Raw genomic sequence first — 22,789 nt, forward strand, 5'->3', positions numbered from 1 at the left:
CCCGATCCCCGCCGCGCTTGCTCGATGCCCGATCCCCGCCACGCTTGCTCGATGCCCGATCCCTGCCTCGCTTGCTCGATGCCTGAACCCCGCCGCGCTTGCTCGACGCCCGATCCCCGCCGCGCTTGCTCGATGCCCGATCCCCGCCACGCTTGCTTGAGGCCCGATCCCCGCCGCGCTTGCTTGATGCCCGATCCCCGCCGCGCTTGCTTGATGCCCGATCCCCGCCGCGCTTGCTCGATGCCCGATCCCCGCCGCGCTTGCTCGATGCCCGATCCCCGCCGCGCTTGCTCGATGCCCTCCTCTCCTCCCCTCTACCTCACCCCCTCACCACTCTCACAAGTTGTATAGCATATATCAAGGATATGAAAACAAACAAAGTGAACTGCGCTCTAATAATTGTGAACAAAGTGGTGTAATTTTACAGTGATTAAGTGATTAAATATATATATATAAACCTGTTACTTTGTGAAGGTGTGCAGCTGTATTCGTGGAATGGCTCCACATACCAACTAGAAGAACAAATACAAAAGAAACAGCGCAAAAGACCTCATAGTGTAGTATGAATATAAAATTGTAATATTATAACAGGTGAGTATTGCACGTACATCAGATTGAATAATTACTGGCAGTACATGTATATGGACATGTTACCAATCAGCCACGAGTGGAATGGGTTGTCTTTACGTGGGTAGAATCTCCTTCCCCTCTCCTCTGATGGATCAAGGCTGCCGTGGTGTGTAGTATTAACCCAGCATCCAGCTGCAGCAGTCCGGTGGAATTCGTCTGCTTCACAGCTGTTGGTTCAGCGGGGCAGACTTGCGGCATCCAATTCCAGCAGCCCGGTGGAAATCCTCTACTGCACGGCTGTTGAAACAGCAGGGTAGGTTTTTCCTCTGTGTCTCACGGCGTGTGTCGGCGTGTGACGTCTAATTCAGGCGCGCGTCTGGTGACGTCATCCGGTGGCGTCTGCACGAACTCAGCCGATCAGGGAGACAGCGAGCGGGAACGGGGATGAAGTGATGGGTGTATACAGGATACAAAAGCACAGTGGGTAGTCCAGAGAAGCGCCCTCTTATCCAACGCGTTTCGTACTATTAGAGCACTTCTTCAGGGATATCGGAGGTGTCTAGAGGTGCGCTTCTTATACCAGTCCCTGTCTTGTGATTGGCTGTTTATTTTGAGTCCAGCCTCTCATCAAGTGGAGGGAAAATTAAAGGGATAAGCCCTCTAGACATGGGAAACAGGTTAAAAAACTTTATTTAAACACAATATGCTCCATATGCTAAAAGATAAAAGAAACAAAGATTAATACAACATAAAATGTATAATGTTAAATACATTCCTATGCTAGCGGAAGTAAGATTAAGGGGAGGATAGTTTACATAGACTAGATCCCAATAGAGATACATTTAGAAGTGTTATAGAGACCATGTGGATATATAGTGCCTAAAATTATGAATACAAAGATTCGTTCAGCCACACGGATATGTTGTACGGTATTAGTATAAAGACCAGACGTCTATTTCCTCATTCAAACCCAACGGGGAAAGTGTTTGTAATTTATATATCCAAACACTTTCTTGTCTGGAGAGCATTTTAGCTCTATCTCCCCCCCGTCGACCTGCAGGGACAGTTTGAATACCAATGAATCGAAGACTGCTCATCACTATTGTGTTTTAGCTTAAAGTGTCTGGAGACACTATGGTTGTCTAATCCTAGTTTTATATTCCTAGCATGCTCCAGGATTCTCACTCTAAGGTAGCGTTTAGTTCGACCAACATATTGGTGTCCGCAGGGACATTGGAGAAGGTATACTACATAAGTGGATTTGCATGATATACAGTCTTTGATCACAAAGTTTTCTTTTGTAGTTTTTGAGGAAAAATGTTTTCGTTCTGAATTTAGCAGTTTACAAGCCTTAATAGTTGCCGCTTGGTTTCTTTGGTAACCATAGACCCTCAGATGTGGAGGTATTGGACAATCCTATGTCACTTGGTGCCAAATAGTGCTTTAAACTTTTGGCCTTGCGGTAAATGAAGGTAGGTTGTGGGGGAAGACAAGAACCAAGAATGGGGTCATTGCACAGAATATTCCAATTTTTCTTTATTATATTCTGAATCGTTATACTTGTCGAATTGTATTCTGTAATAAAGGGAATTGTTATTAAATTGTCTTCTGTGTTAGCGTCTTTCTTTTTAATAAAGTCTTTTTTCACCACTTTTTGTGTCAGAAGTGATTCCCTATCCATATTACAGACCTTTTCTAATGATCTTATTAAAAGAGCTCTATCGTAACCACGTTCTATGAATTTGTCAAATAGATCAATTGATTGATGTTCAAAGTCAATTTGTTGACTACAGTTGCGTTTGATTCGCATAAATTGACTTACAGGTATATTATCAATCCAGGACCTTTTATGGTTACTGGATGATAATATGAAACTGTTCGTGTCCACCTTTTTAAAAAAAGTTTTGGTATTTATACATAAACCAGTTTTGGATTCTAGACTAAGATCTAAAAAGTTAATTTCATTTTTATGGGTTTCCGCGGTGAACTTTAGGTTAAATTCATTAGTGTTCAAATAGATTTTGAACTGCTCTAGGGTAGTCTCATCACCCTCCCATATACATAGCACGTCATCAATATATCTCTGCCAACTAATTACATGGTTTGCAAATGGATTATTTTTCCAGATGTGGAGATCTTCCCCATACTCCCATGTAAATGTTGCCGTAGCTAGGGGCAAAGCGTGTCCCCATAGCTGTGCCACACAACTGGATGTAATATTGATTCATAAAAAGAAAATAGTTGTGTGACAAGATATACTGAATGGCGTCTATGATAAATTCGCAGTTAAGGGGATGTAATTCTGCATCTTTGGATATTATTTCTCTAATAGCATTAATACCTCTATTGTGAGGAATACAGGTGTACAGTGACTGTACGTCAAAGGTTGCCCATCTGTATTCCTCCTTCCAAGTTTTTGTTTTTAATGAGTTCAGAACGGCAGTAGTATCTTTTACATAGGAGGGCAAAACCTTTACATATTTTTGTAAAAAATAGTCTACATACTGAGATAGATTTGCCGTTAGGGAATTAATGCCAGAAATAATAGGTCTGCCAGGTGGAATTTTCAAATTTTTATGTATTTTTGGCAGGTGGTAGTAAACTGGAATTCGTGGAAACTCAACATAAAGAAAACAGTATTCTGATTTAGTTAGTACTGTGGACTCTACAGCTTCATCAAGAAGAGTTTTTAACTCCAATAGGAAATCATTAGTAGGATTGTGTGAAAGTTTACCGTAATAGACGGGATCATCAAGTATACGGAATGCCTCCATTTCATAGTCATTTCTATTTTGGAGGACAATTCCCCCACCTTTGTCTGCTTGTTTTATGATCAGACTCTTATTATCTTGTAATTCTTTGACTGCTTGATGTTCTTTGAACGTCAAATTATGTTTTATGTCTGTGAATTTAAAGTCTTTAACCATTTGAGTAAATTCATTGTTAACAACATTAAAAAACGAATCTATAAAACTGCCTTTACTGTGTGCAGGATAAAATCTAGATTGTGGTTTAAAATCAGTATGTTGGCATAATGTATCGACTTTGTTCTCCCTAACGCATATCTGATCAATCTCTATATTAGGCTGATCAATACCTAATTTATTCCTCATAAAGTGCCTTTTTAAGGTCAAATTCCTAGTGAATTTGTGCAAGTCAGTGAACAGTTGGAAACCATTGGGTCCACTTGACTGAGAGAATTTAAGGCCTTTATTAAGAACTTGCTCCTGATGAGAAGTCAAGGCAACAGAGGATAGGTTGAATATGCCTTTTGATTTATTTACGTTAGGGTCTATTTCGATTCTCTTCTTTGTTTGGGATTTCCAGCCTCCCCTAGTCCCTCTTCGGGTGAGTGGTGCCTTTTCTGAGTGCGTATTGGCTTTGGACTCTGTTTTTTCTTGTCTAGTTTCCCCCCTTCCGTTGGACCCAAGTACCGAGACTTGAGTGCCTCCAGAAAAAGGGAACGTGAAGGGGATTGGCGGCCAGAGTCTATTCTTGGGGGTGTTGTAGCCCTTTTGTATTGGTCTCTATGGTGTTCTTTGTAATATGTATCTCTATATTGTGTCTCTTTCGGTTCATATCTAGTATTAGAATTATCTCTCTTCCTTTCTTGATAGTTCTTAGAACTATCTCTTCTTTTATTAGAACTATATCTCCTTTTATTTTGATTTTGTTTACCATAGTTACTCCTGGGATGATATTTAAGAGTATGTTGGTGATCTCTCTTGTATTTATTACTATAATTTCCTCCCTCATTCTGATAATTATCAGTTTTCTGTTTTTGTTCATTTTTATGGTGTTGTTCTTTAGGGGGAATTTGACCGTTACTGGGTACACCTTTTTCTCTCTCAAATTTTGCCCAATCTTTTTGTCTTCCGTTATCATAGTCGTGTTTGTCACGATAGAATTTCTTTTGTTTGTTTAACATTATTTCCTCCGTAGTTGACTCTAAAGTCATTTTGAGTTCGCATTCTAATTTGGAACAATCTTGATGTAATACAAGGGGTTCCAAAAATTAAAATCTTTCTACCAATATCTTTTTCTAGTTCAGCAATGCTTTTGCTACGTTCATAGATAATCAATCTCATTAACTCTCTAGAACATTCTTCCTGTATTCTATCCCATTCTTTCATGAAGTAGACGTTATCTCTTCCAAATGTAGGATTTTTAGAGAAACGTAATCCACGTGGCACCCTGCCACAATCCAGATATCTTTGAAGCGTATTTCGATCCAACCATTGTCTGCTCGCAGTCAGCAATAAGTTCTCTAATTGTTTAAAATGAACTTCAATGGTGACCTCGTCAGAATCCGCCTCAAAGACACTGGATTCATCTTTAAACATGGAATCAAAAAGGGCAGTCCTTTTTTCCCTACAACTTGATAGTGTCCATGCCATGATTAATGCAATAACTGAATAAACAATGTACAACAATCACAGTGCAGCAGTAGTGAGCATAAAGTGATGAAAACAAACAGAAAGTGAACTGCGCTCTAATAATTGTGAACAAAGTGGTGTAATCTTACAGTGATTAAGTGATTAAATATATATATATATATATATATATATATATATATATATATATATATATATATAAACCTGTTACTTTGTGAAGGTGTGCAGCTGTATTCGTGGAATGGCTCCACATACCAACTAGAAGAACAAATACAAAAGAAACAGCGCAAAAGACCTCATAGTGTAGTATGAATATAAAATTGTAATATTATAACAGGTGAGTATTGCACGTACATCAGATTGAATAATTACTGGCAGTACATGTATATGGACATGTTACCAATCAGCCACGAGTGGAATGGGTTGTCTTTACGTGGGTAGAATCTCCTTCCCCTCTCCTCTGATGGATCAAGGCTGCCGTGGTGTGTAGTATTAACCCAGCATCCAGCTGCAGCAGTCCGGTGGAATTCGTCTGCTTCACAGCTGTTGGTTCAGCGGGGCAGACTTGCGGCATCCAATTCCAGCAGCCCGGTGGAAATCCTCTACTGCACGGCTGTTGAAACAGCAGGGTAGGTTTTTCCTCTGTGTCTCACGGCGTGTGACGTCTAATTCAGGCGCGCGTCTGGTGACGTCATCCGGTGGCGTCTGCACGAACTCAGGCGATCAGGGAGACAGCGAGCGGGAACAGGGATGAAGTGATGGGTGTATACAGGATACAAAAGCACAGTGGGTAGTCCAGAGAAGCGCCCTCTTATCCAACGCGTTTCGTACTATTAGAGTACTTCAGGGATATCGGAGGTGTCTAGAGGTGCGCTTCTTATACCAGTCCCTGTCTTGTGATTGGCTGTTTATTTTGAGTCCAGCCTCATCAAGTGGAGGGAAAATTAAAGGGATAAGCCCTCTAAACATGGGAAACAGGTTAAAAAACTTTATTTAAACACAATATGCTCCATATGCTAAAAGATAAAAGAAACAAAGATTAATACAACATAAAATGTATAATGTTAAATACATTCCTATGCTAGCGGAAGTAAGATTAAGGGGAGGATAGTTTACATAGACTAGATCCCAATAGAGATACATTTAGAAGTGTTATAGAGACCATGTGGATATATAGTGCCCCGCTGAACCAACAGCTGTGAAGCAGACGAATTCCACCGGACTGCTGCAGCTGGATGCTGGGTTAATACTACACACCACGGCAGCCTTGATCCATCAGAGGAGAGGGGAAGGAGATTCTACCCACGTAAAGACAACCCATTCCACTCGTGGCTGATTGGTAACATGTCCATATACATGTACTGCCAGTAATTATTCAATCTGATGTACGTGCAATACTCACCTGTTATAATATTACAATTTTATATTCATACTACACTATGAGGTCTTTTGCGCTGTTTCTTTTGTATATATCAAGGATAGGCTGGAGTTTGTGTGAGATAAAATGAGACCAGGGCGGGAAAGAAGTGAGAAATCTGATAAAGGACAGGTTTTTTTTTGTAAAGACTAGATCAAGGAAGTGACCGTCCTTGTGGATGCCAAACGCAGGAGTGGGAGAGGAAGTGAGATGCCCAGGAATGAGGGGATGACTATGTGGTGGTAAAGTCCCTTAAGAGGAGAGTGGGTGAATCAGAAGAGAGTAAGGATAACCAGGATTCAAAGTCAGAAAGGAAATGTAAGTGTGAGGAGTTAGGTGGCCAATAGATCAAAGCAATGCGCAGAGATTAGAGAGAAACAAGACGTAATTGTGTGGGCCTCAAAGGATGAGAATGTCAGGGAAGCAGCAGGTGTAGGTAAGGGCTGAAACTGTGTGAGAAGAGCCCTTACCTACACCTACTCCACTCCTGCGTCCCAAGGGGCAAGGTTTCTTGGAGATGGAAATGCCTCCAAGGATCGAGTCAGAGTGTGCGAGCCAAGTTTCGGTTAGTGCAAAGGTGAAGAGAAGTCATGTACAACAAGTATTTCAGAGTGCAAGCATTCCAGAATACACATGAAAATGGGAGTGAAGCAGGGTGGAAGGGTTCTTGATAGCTTGGAAGGGTTTGAGCTTTTAGATACAGATGATGGGGTTTATGTTCGAGAAGGAAAGCAGGTGGGGATACGGCAGGGGCAAAGGTTTGGAGAAATGTCTCCAGCAGCCTAGAGATGGAGGGAGGTGAAAGTATAACTTAAGAGCACAGGAGATAGATGGCAGAAGTGACTGGGAAAAGCAGTTGCGTTCATGAGGGCAAAGGTGAGAGAGGAAAGAGGAGTAGATGTGTATGTAGTAAGGAGAGAGCTGAGGTAGATTAAAGAACGAGAAAACGTGTTTTTGAGATGTTGCAGCGAACATGGAATAGAAAGTAGAGTACTGTATATTGGAGAATGGGATAAGTCAGGAAAACAAGGTGTGATGATTGTTTAAAAAAAAAAAAAAAAAGGATTGAAAGAGACTGTGGTAGATGAATGTGAGGGAGGGTAATGGTGCAGATAAAAACCAGTATAATATTAGTGTAGAGGGCATTCAGAGAGCTGCCCAGTAATAACCTTGTGTAGCAGATGTTGCTGCAGGATCCAGGCAAACTGAAGTATAATTCCCGGCACACCTAAATATGAACATTTTTAGTGCAATGCTTCCCTAATCTAGGCTCAAACTTATACTGAACAATATATTTTAGTTGTTTGAAGCCACAGTAAGTAGAGCTGCAGTCTTGTGTTGCCCTTCTCTGAGAAATGTAAATTCACTAACCTGCTGTAAGCTTCAAAATGGTGTAGTCCTTACAAAAATGTATGTGAAGCAGAAAAAAATGCAGAACTTGCTACTTTGCAACACAGAACATAAGTACAGACATATATCCAGCTACATATGCATGTATGAATGCATATACTGTACTCTATATACTGTACATGCATAAATAACTATACTGATAACCTAACGAAACAAAGAAAAATAATGAATCTAGTAAAATACTCGTATGATGGTGTAGTCAGGTCTTTTTCTACATTATAGTGCATTATTATAATCTGGCAATGCCAAGTTTGTTTTTGTATAATGGAGCAGCATGCAATTACTCTGAGCATCCACTATCGTCTTTCTGCTATAAATTGCATCCCTCTACCTTACTGTACATTCCAACACATTTAAATACCTCTGAAGGTACCACTTATGTAGGTTAAAAAGCTCCCGCATCACATGGGCCAATATGTAGCCATAACAGGTGACGTCACAGCTTCCTTTTATCTCCCATGCCACGGGACAGTTAACCCTCCATATTTTTCACTCAGTTGGCGATGCTTCCGGCAGTACCTACGGAGGTATGTATCTTAGGAAGCAAGGGGTACCTGGAGCTAAATTTATGCGGTTCATCTCAGGAGGCCCATTTCTTCATACCGGGAGGGGGGGGGGGGGGACATAAAGCTGTAGCCTAGAGCATTCACTTCTAGTATTGCAAAGTGCGTGTTTACAGAAGCAGCAGATCCTATTCAGAAATAGTTATCCCTTTTGGAATAATCTGTATGCGATTGGTTGCTTGTTTTGCATTGTGAACCTGGTAGGAGGCTGCAAATCAGACATGCAATTAATTTATTTTGTTTGTGGGGATGCATTTCACCCCTGAAATAGAAGTGCTTCACTGTGACACAAATTACACCTATGCATTTCCCCTTAAAACCCTTAAAATATCTACTAGGAAATTCTGTGTCATTTTGTTTTACTTCAACTTATTCTTAAACTCCTGTATTTCACCCACCGTCTTCCTGTAGTGCAATCTGTACACAAACCATGCTCTCTCTTATTTTTATTTTTTTTTTTTAAGGTGCATTGTATTAGCACAGAGTTCACCCCTCGGAAGCATGGGGGTGAAAAAGGAGTTCCATTCAGAATTCAGGTTGACAGCTTCAAACAGAATGATAATGGGGAGTACACTGATCACCTGCACTCAGCCAGCTGCCAAATCAAAGTTTTTAAGGTAACATGACTCTTTGGCAATTCTCAACAAAGTTGACTTAGTTTTTCATCGGTTGCAAAACTCTCTGGATAAATGTGCTACACAAAAATAGAAATGTTTAATATGTCTCGTCAGTTCTCTATTCCACAGAGTGTATTTCTACTTCCATTAGTACAGCTCAACCCCTTATAACGCTGTGCTTGGGGTCCAAAGAATCACATTGCGCTATAAGCGGATTGCGTTAGAAATAATGTACAATTGTATGCATTGTACAATAAAGTATTTAAGATTCCAATAATCGTGTTGTAAAGTATTGATAAATATGAAAATTGGGAGCCACCCTTGCATCGCATTATAAACAGATTTGCGTTGTAACGGATCGCGTTATAACGGGGTTGAGCTGCAATTGTCTTTAAGTGTTTAAAGAATCTGTCCTACAGTATGTAGAACCAAAGTGTATTACTGGCAGTAACATTTTCTTTCGGCTAACTGTTTGTCATTTATACCTTTTGTTGAAAAAAGATTACAGTAAGTTGTTTGGGGGAAAAAATGTTTTTAAACTTTCAAAAATAATTTATTTACAGTGGGGTCTCAGTAGATTATGGTTTTCATCCCTATAATAGTTTAAAAAGGTACTCTGATTTGTGCATGCCCTTCCTAACAGAAGTATTTCTAAGAAAGGATAAGATAATCATTATATTTGGTAGAATAAGCCAAAGATAAGTTAACTAAAACAGCTTCCTATTCTTAGTTTACATCAACCAATCTGTTCAAGAACACTTTAAAAAGGTTTGGTATATGGACTTTTTAATAATATATTTAAGTGTTTTCAGCATATGTTATATGAAATGTCGTTTTTTGGGGCCTAATTTGGTCACATCAGTAATATGTATTTAGTGAGCAGAAGAGAGCATAGAATAGTGGCTTTGTTATTGCCATCTTGGTTGCAACGTGAAAGCTTCCCTTTCCACAGTACTTTTGTCTCCTTAGTTACCAATTTTGAGTATAAATGAAAACTTTCCTTGTAATAATGGCAGTTCTTTTGATGACCGCATCAAGCCTTTTTTTCCACCGGTCTATTTTGTTCATCTTCACAAATTTATTCGTGGCTGAGGGAAAAGTGTAATGTTTGAGCATTTGGAACTATCTTGGTGAACAAATCAAAGCTGCCTTTTTCTCTGTAATTGGTTCATGCTTTTTTATTAATCATATCTCCAGCCAAAAGGAGCTGACCGGAAGCAGAAAACAGACAGAGAGAAGATGGAGAAAAGAACAGCTCAAGAGAGAGAGAAATACCAACCTTCCTATGAAACCACAATCCTCACAGAGGTAACATGACATGAATATTGCTGGCTGCCAAGCATTTCTAAATAGACTTGGTGTTTAGGTATTTTGCCCCTAAAACTTTCAGTGCAAAGCGTTTTTTTCACATTGTGTTGCTGTGCAATCGATTTTCCAGATTCTTCATCTAGTAGAAGACTTTAGTAGTGCATAGGCATTGGGGTTTGTTGGAACGCCAAGATTATTTTGGGCTGTGTTTTTAAATTTAGAATCTTGGAGTACAACTTTGGGATGTAACAGTCATTACCAAAATAAACAATTAGTGTACAAAAAGCGCTAATATCTCCTAATAATATAACACATAAATAGTGAATTGTAAATATGTGACTGAAAATCACTCATATATCAAACACATAACGAACATAACTAATAAACCTTAAAGTCCCATGTGGTGACCCTGTAATATTGTCCCAAAAGCAGCCGAAAAAGTCCCCTGGATGTCTAATGTCCAGTATAGATATAACCATAAACAGACCTCTGGCGCTGATTACTCAAAAAGCACGATGGATCTGAGATGGAATAAACTTGAATTATTGCATTGATGTAAACCCCAGTGCATTACCAGAGAAAAGAATTGATATGCTTGGTATATCAGGCAAAGGGTAACAATTTAATAAGGGTATAAAAATGAAATAAATGATAAAATACATATGTATGCACACACTCCGTGCTCACAACATAACATTTAAGAATGGTAATGACCTCGGTCACTTCCGTTATACGCTCCTCCGCCGTGGGTAAAAATTGAAAACCTACTCACATCAAGTGGTGAGGTCTCCAGCCTTAATGTGGACAATTTCACAAGCAAATGGATCTTCTCCCGTTTGTGGATGGTGCTCTCCGTCAGCCTCTCAGCTTCGTGGCGCCAACTTCTCCAAATCAGCTGTTGGCAATGACTCAAGTTTATTCCATCTCAGATCTATCGTGCTTTTTGAGCCATCAGCGCCAGAGAGGTCTGTTTATGGTTTTAGTCATTATTACCAGCATTTTATTTTGGAGGGAGATGGAGGATGGGGCCCAGCTATTGTAAATATCTTTTGTTTTATGCACTAAAAATAGGAAATATTTGGGATATAATGGAAATAATCGCTCCTTTCTTTTAACTGCCTTTTAATGGCAAGCACAATTTAAAACACATTGTAGCCATTTTGGCTTGGGTGGGAATGATTGGACTGATTGTGGAAAGCTTAATGTCCACCACTATTAATACCTGTGTTGCTAACTCATTGCAACTCATTGTAATTACTTACCCTTTTGACAGTGAAGGGATTAATGTTAATGTTGGAGAAATATTAAAGGTAAATATAAGGAATAAGTCATGTACAGATCTAAAAACCTTACACAGTGGGTTTAAAGGAAACTTCCAAATTTATATTTTAATTTTACAAATTAATAGTTTGGCCAAGTGCCTCACTTTTTTTTTTAATACCATTTTTTTCTTGAGTTTTTAAGTCCTCAAGCTGAAGGAGATAAAACACAAAAGGCGTTTTAGATCTTTCTTGACTATGTCATGAAAAGAAAATTGATCCAAATCTTTGGTGTTTATCCCAGATGAGGCTTGAGCCTATAATTGAAGATGCAGTTGAACATGAGCAGAAAAAGTCCAGCAAGCGGACTTTGCCAGCAGACTGCGGTGATTCTCTGGCAAAGCGAGGCAGCGTAAGGGACACCTGCTTACTTTTTTTTAAAATTGTGCAAGACCTCTTGTGCAAGAATAAGTGTTAGATATAGGACATGCTTCCATGATCCAAATGCCCACTGGCTAAAATCTGTGTATTTTTGTTTTCTCACATTTTGAAAAACTTATTTGTAAATGCAAGTAGTAATTGAGTGCACAAAGATACCAAGCACAGTTGCATTTATGACTGACCAATTTGAGAAAAGCATACATCTTCCATTAAGATGAGATTTAGGCCAAAAAGGACCTATTTGTGATGGTTCTGATGGAGTAAAGAATATGGGCATTTTAAATTTGTTTCCTGCAATTTAAGCAAGTTTACATATTTCAAGATCATGGGAGATATAAGACAGGGCAGAGTTCCCAGTTGAAGCTCTCTTCCTTCCCGAAGTACAACACTAAATGAAACGATTGGAAAACTTGGAAGTATTCTTGACAGATTCACCCCTTTTAGATACTTCTACTAGATATGGATGTCTTTTAGTGCCCATTTTTTTCACTGAAAACTCTAGATGGAGTGGTTAATGTCGCATCTCTGTCAGCCTTTAGTACTAAATGAAGCATTTAGGAAAGGAGTTTGTCCATAAAATAGCTAGAAAGTTTTCTGAATTATTCATCTATCATAATTGTGTTTTTTTCAGATTACCCTCTGATTTTGAAGGCTAATTACAACCCATATCATTGAGAAGCAATAAAACTATATAAAGACTGTATGCCACCTTCTTTCTTGGAGGGATTGTAATAAAATATGAACCCAACTAGCTCGCTTTTTTTTTTTTTTTTTTTGAGGGGGAGAACAATGTCTGGTGTCTTTGTGCAGTCACACTACTTAATGTTATGTAGAAAACAATATTTATAGGGAGCACCTTCTTTTCCTTCTGTCTTTTACATGAAATAGTAATGATTTATTTTCACTCATCAAATATTTTTTTTACCCCAACAAGGAATCCTTCCTAAATCTAACACTTAAGCAAAATGTGCTGCCATGGGTGGCGGGGGGAGCTTTTCGGTATGCTGCTGAAGTGTGTAGAATTTTGCAAGGTGTTGCTATCTGGTGTATCCATGGGCTAACTGCTTTTTAAAATGTATGTATGACTTGCTTACGAGACAAAAACACAAAAAGCAATGTCTCCGGTTCTTTGAGTCTGTTCTAGTAGCTAAATCATCCTGAGTACAACATGTGCGCCATTTCTTCATCCTCTTTTTTTTTTTTTTTTAAAGGATCTCCCTAAAATTCCTATCGGCTGCATTCTGCTGCTGGAACAGACACAGCTGGATTCTTAAATGGTTTTTCTTAAATGAAGTTCAGGAAGGAGCCCTTTCTGTAAGACATTAATATAAACACTTGGGGTAGATTCACCGAGGTCTGTTTTTTGGTCAACACACCCGATCCAGCGTTAACTGTTATAGACTTGAATGAGAGAGGGTTAATACTAGAGCGAGTGCAATGGACCTTAGTGCGTCTCCTCTCTACTCTCACTAGCATAAAAAATAGTATTTGTGAAAATGTAATTGATCGCTTCAGATGCCTGCACCAGTTTTGGCTCTACACATTTTTGAACGGTCAAATTGAAATTGGTTTTGCGAGAAACATTTTGCATGCGTTTTTTAGTTTGACCAAAATTTGCAACACTGAGCTGGAACCCTGAAAGAGGGCTTTTGTGGAGAGAAGAGGGAGTCCAACTTGGTAGAGTACCTATTGACTTTTATACCTCCCAAAATACTAATTTTTACAACACGTGGAGAGATACCTGGGACTTCTATAATAAGACATGATGGGAACCATTTTCATAGAAAATTACATTTTGACGTATACAGGGTCATTGCACCCTTCTAGCTATGCAAGCTTAGAGCAGTAGCACTAGATAAATAAGCTTTAAAAACTGTCAGGGCATTAAGATCTTTAACAAAAATATTTGCTTTCAAAGTTATCCCCGATTTTTAATTGATTAGCAAAATAATCAGGCAATAATATAGGAAAGGTACAGCAGGTATTCAAGTGCAATTGGGGAATGCAGTATTCTGTGGTGTAACACAAGCTATTTAGTCTATCACAAACCTTTATTTATTTTTTATTTTTAAATAGCACAAGCCATGTATGCAGAGCTAACTTAAGAGCACCAGCTTTTCTGTTACGTTTTGCGATATTACTTTCCCTGTAGCGCACAGAGGGTGATATGCAACAAAAAATTTTTTTAAAAATCGAACACTTACTAAAGTGTGCTCCACAACCTTTACATATCCACCTTTTCAAGAGGCAAGATTGGGGAGCAAATAAGAGGGGCACAAACTGAAGGCATTGGCACAAACACAGTGAAGTGAGCAAGAAATAAGTAAAGGTCAAATGCATGATTTAAGGCTTATATATAAGAAGTGAGGAGCCTATAGACCTTATAACATGAGAAGGTAAACCGTTGGAATGATTTTGAGGAGAGAAGCAGAGACCAAGGCTTTTATAGCAGCATGGTTTTATTCCTGTTGCATGGAAGAAATTCTAAGCGCAGAAGTAAGTCAAGACTGCAGAGGGAGAGAGAAAGCATGTTGTCTGCAAAAAGACTAGCTGATGGAGAAATAGACATCTAAATGACATCTTGAACATCTAGTACTGCTGATTTGTTGTAATTGTCAACATTAAGGAATCGTACATTTAATCTGAAGGTGAACATTCTGAATTTTGCAATATGTTGTCCAATCTTAATCTGTCTGGCATTCACTTTGATGTGATCATTTAAGTCCGTGTCTTCTATAAAGTGATTCTATTTTAGGTCTTGCCCACTTTTGTTCAGTAATATGTATTAAAAAAAAATGCAACATGCCATGCATGAGCTTGATGCACAGGACTAATATTGTTTGTTGCTTCTGCATTTTAAATTCTAAAATACATTGAGGAAATCTTTGAGCTGGCTTATTACAGAACTTTCATATGTGTAGCAAAACTCTAGAAACCGTGGTTAAAAAAAAAGAGACTTTTTTCCAAGTTGCAGACTAAAACTGTTGTAGGTAAAACTGTCCAGCGCATTTGTTAAAGTACTACACTTTAGGAGCTGGTTCAATAGGCAATGTGGTGCATGCTGGCCTCTTTAGAGAATATTAAATCTGCCCCATGATTGATACTTGGACTGATATTGTATACTGCCTACTAAGAAACTTGAGATAACGATACACTAGTAAAAAAAACAAGTCCCTGTACTCAAATTAGTGTATGGATTTACTGGTTGCATAGTTCCATTTAAATCCACCCTTCATTACATTTTCCATTTAATTATTGCAGTGTAATAATAAACTGCAAATTCCCTTGCGTACCCATGTTCTCACACTTGCCCCATTTTTTTGGAAGTGGCTGTTGATTTGCAAAAATGGCTAAACTATGGACTGGTTAAGTATTTACCTAGTTATTTCCACTTTTTTTTTTTTAACTATTTACCTAATTATGTTTCTTGTGCTCTTTCTTCAGTGTTCGCCTTGGCCAGACACAGCATATGTAGATACCAGCCCAACCACGACGCCTACATTTACCTCTTCTACGCAGCACAGTACCTACAGTGTACCAGACAGGTAAGTGCGGTATACTAGAAATCTGTGGCCAAAGAGAAATCAGTCGTAATCTAAAACTGACAATTTACTTGAGCATCTTTAGGTGCCAGATCTGCAGATTCTCAGCCCAATGCTATCAAAATGCTGGAGTCTCACGGTTTTAAAGTTGGCAATATCTAAAATGACATTTACTTTGCATTAGACAGATGTTTCCCGTAGCAACTTTTTTTTTATTTTTGAGAACTACCGTTTTCCTTTTTAAACACTGTTCTGTCTTTGGAATGGGGGACTTAAGATCCTCCTTTCTGGTGAACTTTTTGTTGCAGTCTGTTCTGTTGAAAAATCAAGCTTGTGACCTTACCATTTGATTTTGCTTTCAGCAATTCATCTTCGCCAAATCATCAAGTGACTGTTGAAGTAGTGAGTCCACAAGGGACTGTTGAAGTAAGTAATATGTTTTTTTTTTCCTAATTAAAAAAACACATAGTAATCTAGTTAATGTTGTTGAAATGTGGTGTAGTGTGATGCACAGTTGTGTTGCATGCTGCTCTCTCTTTGCTGTGATGTAGTGAGCCTGATATTTTAGAAGGGGTCGAAATGTCTTTATTTGTGTAAAAATACACTTGCACACACACTGGTGAGGTTGACTAGGATATTGTGACTATTACGGAGTCATGACTCAATGAAAATCAGAAGTTGGACTTGGCTATACCAGGTTACACTGTATTTAGAAAGGACAGAGTGGGAAGGAAGTGAGGAGGTTGTTGGCCTTTCTGTGACATAGAGGGTACTTTAGTACAAGGTAAAAAAGACGGGTAAACCTAGAAACTGGTGAAAAGGTTGTTATTCATACTAAGGTCACCTACAACGTCCAGGAAGAGAGGAATTTGATAGGCTATTAATATTCTTAAGAGATTCTTAAAATGGCAATTAAAGGAGACTTCAATCTGACAGATGGTGTCAACCCCTCTAACCTCATACCCATCCCCTGTCACCCTCCCTCCTTTCTCCTGGAAAGGTGCATACGTAGCAGAAAGCCCTACTGAAATTTTCAAAATGAAGTGGACAAGTCAAAGGGGCCAGACATGATATATGCAAGGATATTAAAATGCTTAGGGGTGTGCAGGGAACACCATTAACAGAACAGTTTAACCAGCAACTATTAACCGTTGTTCCAAATGATTGTACAAGTAGGGCAGATACCTACAGGCCAGTGTGCCTGATGTCAGTATTGGGGGAAATAATGGAAATACTGCTGATTATCTCAAATCCAGCACATTTCGTATGGGGTGCCGGAATCTCCCGTGTCACGGCCCCAAGTGACAGGGACATTTAAATAGCCCCATATATGGGCACCCCATAAGGAGGCCTCTACCTTGGGAAGCAGGGGGTCCCCGGACCTGAAATTAATGTGGTTCAGCTCCGTAGACCCCTTGCTTCAATCCTATGTAAACTAAAAGCAAAGTTTAATTGCCTTAGTGGCTAACCGCTAAGGTATTGAAGGGGATAAACACGCCCCGGGTAGACACACCCACTTCTAGACTAATGCCCAATATTCCTGGTTTTGGGCATTAACCAAAATAAAATACACAAAGTACAGTAATTACAAAAACAATAAAATATATTTGAAACATAAAACCCTAGGGACTCACTAGTGCAAGATACGGAGCAAGCTACATAGCTCTTGCAACAAACAAACGTGTGTATTCCAAAAGCACATTGCCATAGTGAGCGCAAGCTTGCACATGCACGTGAGCTACAAGGAGACAGACTTGTTTGCTATTGTAGAGCTACAGCCTGGTCATGTGAGCGGCTAACAGCCAATGAAAATTAAAAGCTAATGAAAAATTAGGTAATCTATTCTGCCTGGATACTGTTCAAATACTTTTAAAAAGAGTTCAGTTGTGCTTGCTTGCTGTGAGAATATGGACTACTCGACTATTGAAAATTTGATTTCTGAGGTTTACCAGCGTGAACCTTTATGGAATCAACGCTGTCATTCATACCATGACAGAAATATCCATGTTAATTTATGCAGAGAAATTTCTGATGCATTGTCCATTACTTGTAAGAACAGCTCAACCCTGTTATTGCGCGATCCGCTGTAACGTGGTTTGAGCGTGGACCCCAAATGAAAAAAAAAGCGCACTGCACACACACTGCACACGCACACGCTCACTGTGCACTGCGCATCCTCACTGCACACTGCGCATCCTCACTGCGCACCCGCACTGCGCACCGTACACTCTCACTGCGCACCGTACACTCTCACTGCGCACCGCGCACTGCGCACGCACTGCGCACTGAACACATACTGCGCACTGAACACATACTGCGCACTGAACACACACACACTGCGCACTGAACACACACACACTGCACACTGAACACACACACACTGCGCACTGAACACACACACACACTGCGCACTGAACACACACACACACTGCGCACTGAACACACACACACACTGCGCACTGAACACACACACACTGCGCACTGAACACACACACACTGCGCACTGAACACACACACACACTGCGCACTGAACACACACACACACTGCGCACTGAACACACACACACTGCGCACTGAACACACACACACACTGCGCACTGAACACACACACACACTGCGCACTGAACACACACACACACACTGCGCACTGAACACACACACACACACACACTGCGCACTGAACACACACACACTGCGCACTGAACACACACACACACACACTGCGCACTGAACACACACACACTGCGCACTGAACACACACACACACTGCGCACTGAACACACACACACTGCGCACTGAACACACACACACTGCGCACTGAACACACACACACACTGCGCACTGAACACACACACACACACTGCGCACTGAACACACACACTGCGCACTGAACACACACACACACTGCGCACTGAACACACACACACACACACACACACACACACACTGCGCACTGAACACACACACACACACACTGCGCACTGAACACACACACACACACACACTGCGCACTGAACACACACACACACTGCGCACTGGACACACACACACACTGCGCACTGAACACACACACACACACACTGCGCACTGAACACACACACACACACTGCGCACTGAACACACACACACACACTGCGCACTGAACACACACACACACACACTGCGCACTGAACACACACACACACACACACTGCGCACTGAACACACACACACACACACTGCGCACTGAACACACACACACACACTGCGCACTGAACACACACACACACACACTGCGCACTGAACACACACACACACACTGCGCACTGAACACACACACACACTGCGCACTGCACGCGATGCATAGCGCGTTGCACGCACAGTGCACGGCACAACTGCATTGCACACGAGCACTGCACGTGCACACGCGCAGCACACACAAGCACTGCACGCTGAACACAAGCGCAGCACACAAGTGCAGCACACAAGCGCTGCACACAAGCGCAGCAAGCGCAGCACACAAGCGCTGCACGTGCAGCACACAAGCGCTGCACGCGCAGCACACAAGCACTGCACGCGCAGCACACAAGCACTGCACGCGCAGCACACAAGCACTGCACGCGCAGCACACAAGCACTGCACGCGCAGCACACAAGCACTGCACGCGCAGCGCATGCACAGCACGCTGCACGCACAGCACACAAGCACTGCACGCACGCGCTACAAGCACACTCACTGCGCACTCTCATAGCACACTACACTGCACACTCTCATAGCACACTCGCGCACTGCACACTCATTACACTCGCGCACTGCACACTCATTACACTCGCGCACTGCACACTCATTACACTCGCGCACTGCACACTCATTACACTCGCGCACTGCACACTCATTACACTCGCGCACTGCACACTCATTACACTCGCGCACTGCACACTCTCATTACACTCGCGCACTGCACACTCTCATTACACTCGCGCACTGCACACTCTCATTACACTCGCGCACTGCACACTCTCATTACACTCGCGCACTGCACACTCTCATTACACTCGCGCACTGCACACTCTCATTACACTCGCGCACTGCACACTCTCATTACACTCGCGCACTGCACACTCTCATTACACTCGCGCACTGCACACTCTCATTACACTCGCGCACTGCACACTCTCATTACACTCGCGCACTGCACACTCTCATTACACTCGCGCACTGCACACTCTCATTACACTCGCGCACTGCACACTCTCATTACACTCGCGCACTGCACACTCTCATTACACTCGCGCACTGCACACTCTCATTACACTCGCGCACTGCACACTCTCATTACACTCGCGCACTGCACACTCTCATTACACTCGCGCACTGCACACTCTCATTACACTCGCGCACTGCACACTCTCATTACACTCGCGCACTGCACACTCTCATTACACTCGCGCACTGCACACTCTCATTACACTCGCGCACTGCACACTCGCATTACACTCGCGCACTGCACACTCATTACACTCGCGCACTGCACACTCGCATTACACTCGCGCACTGCACACTCTCATTACACTCGCGCACTGCACACTCGCATTACACTCGCGCACTGCACACTCGCATTGCACTCGCGCACTGCACACTCGCATTACACTCGCGCACTGCACACTCGCATTACACTCGCACACTGCACACTCGCATTAAACTCGCGCACTGCACACTCGCACTGCACACTCGCATTACACTCGCGCACTGCACACTCGCATTACACTCGCGCACTGCACACTCGCATTACACTCGCGCACTGCACACTCGCATTACACTCGCGCACTGCACACTCGCATTACACTCGCGCACTGCACACTCGCATTACACTCGCGCACTGCACACTCATAGCGCACTCTCATAGCACACTGCTCAGCGCGCTCTCATAGCACACTGCTCAGCGCGCTCTCATAGCACACTGCTCAGCGCGCTCTCATAGCACACTGCTCTGCGCGCTCTCAAAGCACACTGCTCAGCGCGCTCTCATAGCACACTGCTCAGCGCGCTCTCATAGCACACTGCTCAGCGCGCTCTCATAGCACACTGCTCAGCGCGCTCTCATAGCACACTGTACACTGCACACACTCACTGCACACGCCCGCTGCGCACTGCACACGCCCGCTGCGCACTGCGCACGCCCACTGCACACGCTCGCTGCACACTGCACACGCTCGCTGCACACGCTCGCTGCACGCTGCACATGCTCGCTGCACATGCTCGCTGCACGCTGCACGCTGCACACGCTCGCTGCACGCTGCACACGCACGCTGCACACGCTCGCTGCACGCTGCACACGCTCGCTGCACACGCTCGCTGCACGCTGCACACACTCGCTGCACACGCTCGCTGCACACGCTCGCTGCACACACTCGCTGCACACACTCGCTGCACACACTCGCTGCACGCTGCACACACTCGCTGCACGCTGCACACACTCGCTGCACGCTGCACACACTCGCTGCACGCTGCACACACTCGCTGCACGCTGCACACACTCGCTGCACGCTGCACACACTCGCTGCACGCTGCACACACTCGCTGCACGCTGCACACACTCGCTGCACGCTGCACACACTCGCTGCACGCTGCACACACTCGCTGCACGCTGCACACACTCGCTGCACGCTGCACACGCACACTGCACACGCACGCTGCGCTCCACGCACGCACTCCACGCGCACACTCTCACTGCACACGCACACAGCACACGCACACTGCACACACTCGCTGCGCTCCACGCACGCGCTCCACGCAAGCACACGCACACTGCGCACGCGCACTGCGCACGCACAACACACTGCACACGCACAACACACTGCACGCGCACAACACACTGCACGCGCACAACACACTGCACACGCACAACACACTGCACACGCACAACACACTGCACACGCACAACACACTGCACACGCACAACACACTGCACACGCACAACACACTGCACACGCACAACACACTGCACACGCACTGCACACGCACAACACACTGCACACGCACAACACACTGCACACGCACAACACACTGCACACGCACAACACACTGCACACGCACAACACACTGCACACGCACAACACACTGCACACGCACAACACACTGCACACGCACAACACACTGCACACGCACAACACACTGCACACGCACAACACACTGCACACGCACCACACTCTGCACACGCACCACACTCTGCACACGCACCACACTCTGCACACGCACCACACTCTGCACACGCACCACACTCCACGCACCACACTCCACACTCCACACAGCACACTGCACACTGCACACTCCACATAGCACACTGCACACTCCACATAGCACACTGCACACTCCACATAGCACACTGCACACTCCACATAGCACACTGCACACTCCACATAGCACACTGCACACTCCACATAGCGCACTCCACACTCCACACTCCCAACTCACAACACACTCCCAACTCACAACACACAGCCCCCCCCTCCCCCTCCTTTGGTGTCGGCTGCTGAGATCGGAGCGGGGCTGGCGGGGGGGGGGGGGAGGGTCGGAGCGGGGCTGGCAGGAGGGATCGGAGCGAGGCTGGCGGGGGGGTGATAGGAGCGGGGCTGGCGAGGGGGGTGATTGGAGCGGGGCTGGCGGGGGGGGTGATTGGAGCGGGGCTGGCGTGGGGGTGATTGGAGCGCGGCTGGCGGGGGGGTGATTGGAGCGGGGCTGGCGGGGGGTGATTGGAGCGGGGCTGGCGGGGGGTGATTGGAAGGGGCTGGCGGGGGCGTGATTGGAGTGGGGCTGGCGGGGAGGTGATCGGAGCGGGGCTGGCGGGGGGGTGATCAAAGCGGGGCTGGCGTGGGGAAGTGAGGCTGCTTATTGACGTGCGATACGGTGGCTGCTGGGGGAAGTGCGAGGGGAGTTACGGTGGCTGCTTGGGGACGTGTAGGGCTTGGACTTGTAGGGCTGCTGGCGTCTCACTCCACCTATTCCTCCCTCCTCCCCCAATCGGGCACGCGGCGGCCATTTTAAATTTTTTGAAATTAGCGCGACCCCGGTTATAGCGCGGTCGGATCGGGGGGCCCCCGAGGACTGCGCTATAACGGGGTTGAGCTGTATTATTGTTATTTTACTTATTTTCATTTTTTGTAGTGTACAATGCTTTTTTTCAATGCATTACATTTTCTATTTTTTTTTTAACAAGGCATGTTTTCATGCATGACATAGTGTATATATATGTTTGCAGAATACTTCTCTAAATTGCATGACAACATGCA

The 22,789-nt window shown here is 43.5% G+C and overlaps 1 protein-coding gene across 7 annotated transcripts in view; it reads left to right on the plus strand.

Moving 5' to 3' along the window:
- UBP1 (upstream binding protein 1) overlaps positions 1 to 22,789 on the plus strand; it is a 161,062-nt gene that overhangs the window by 18,070 nt on the left and 120,203 nt on the right. For 5 of the 7 annotated variants that reach the window (XR_012799184.1, XR_012799185.1, XR_012799186.1 and 2 more), the window contains exons 6-10: positions 8,819 to 8,971; positions 10,169 to 10,279; positions 11,843 to 11,950; positions 15,424 to 15,524; positions 15,884 to 15,947. Coding sequence is in view for 3 of the 7 variants with exons in the window: in XM_075586340.1 (XP_075442455.1) it covers positions 8,819 to 8,971; positions 10,169 to 10,279; positions 11,843 to 11,950; positions 15,424 to 15,524; positions 15,884 to 15,947 (537 nt within the window). In the remaining 4 variants the exon portion in view is untranslated. The remainder of the gene's footprint in view (positions 1 to 8,818; positions 8,972 to 10,168; positions 10,280 to 11,842; positions 11,951 to 15,423; positions 15,525 to 15,883; positions 15,948 to 22,789) is intronic. The other 2 variants (XR_012799187.1, XM_075586341.1) reach the window with 1 other exon arrangement.

The sequence above is a fragment of the Ascaphus truei genome, chromosome 2, assembly GCF_040206685.1.
Source record: "Ascaphus truei isolate aAscTru1 chromosome 2, aAscTru1.hap1, whole genome shotgun sequence".
In the NCBI taxonomy this organism is placed as follows: domain Eukaryota; kingdom Metazoa; phylum Chordata; class Amphibia; order Anura; family Ascaphidae; genus Ascaphus; species Ascaphus truei.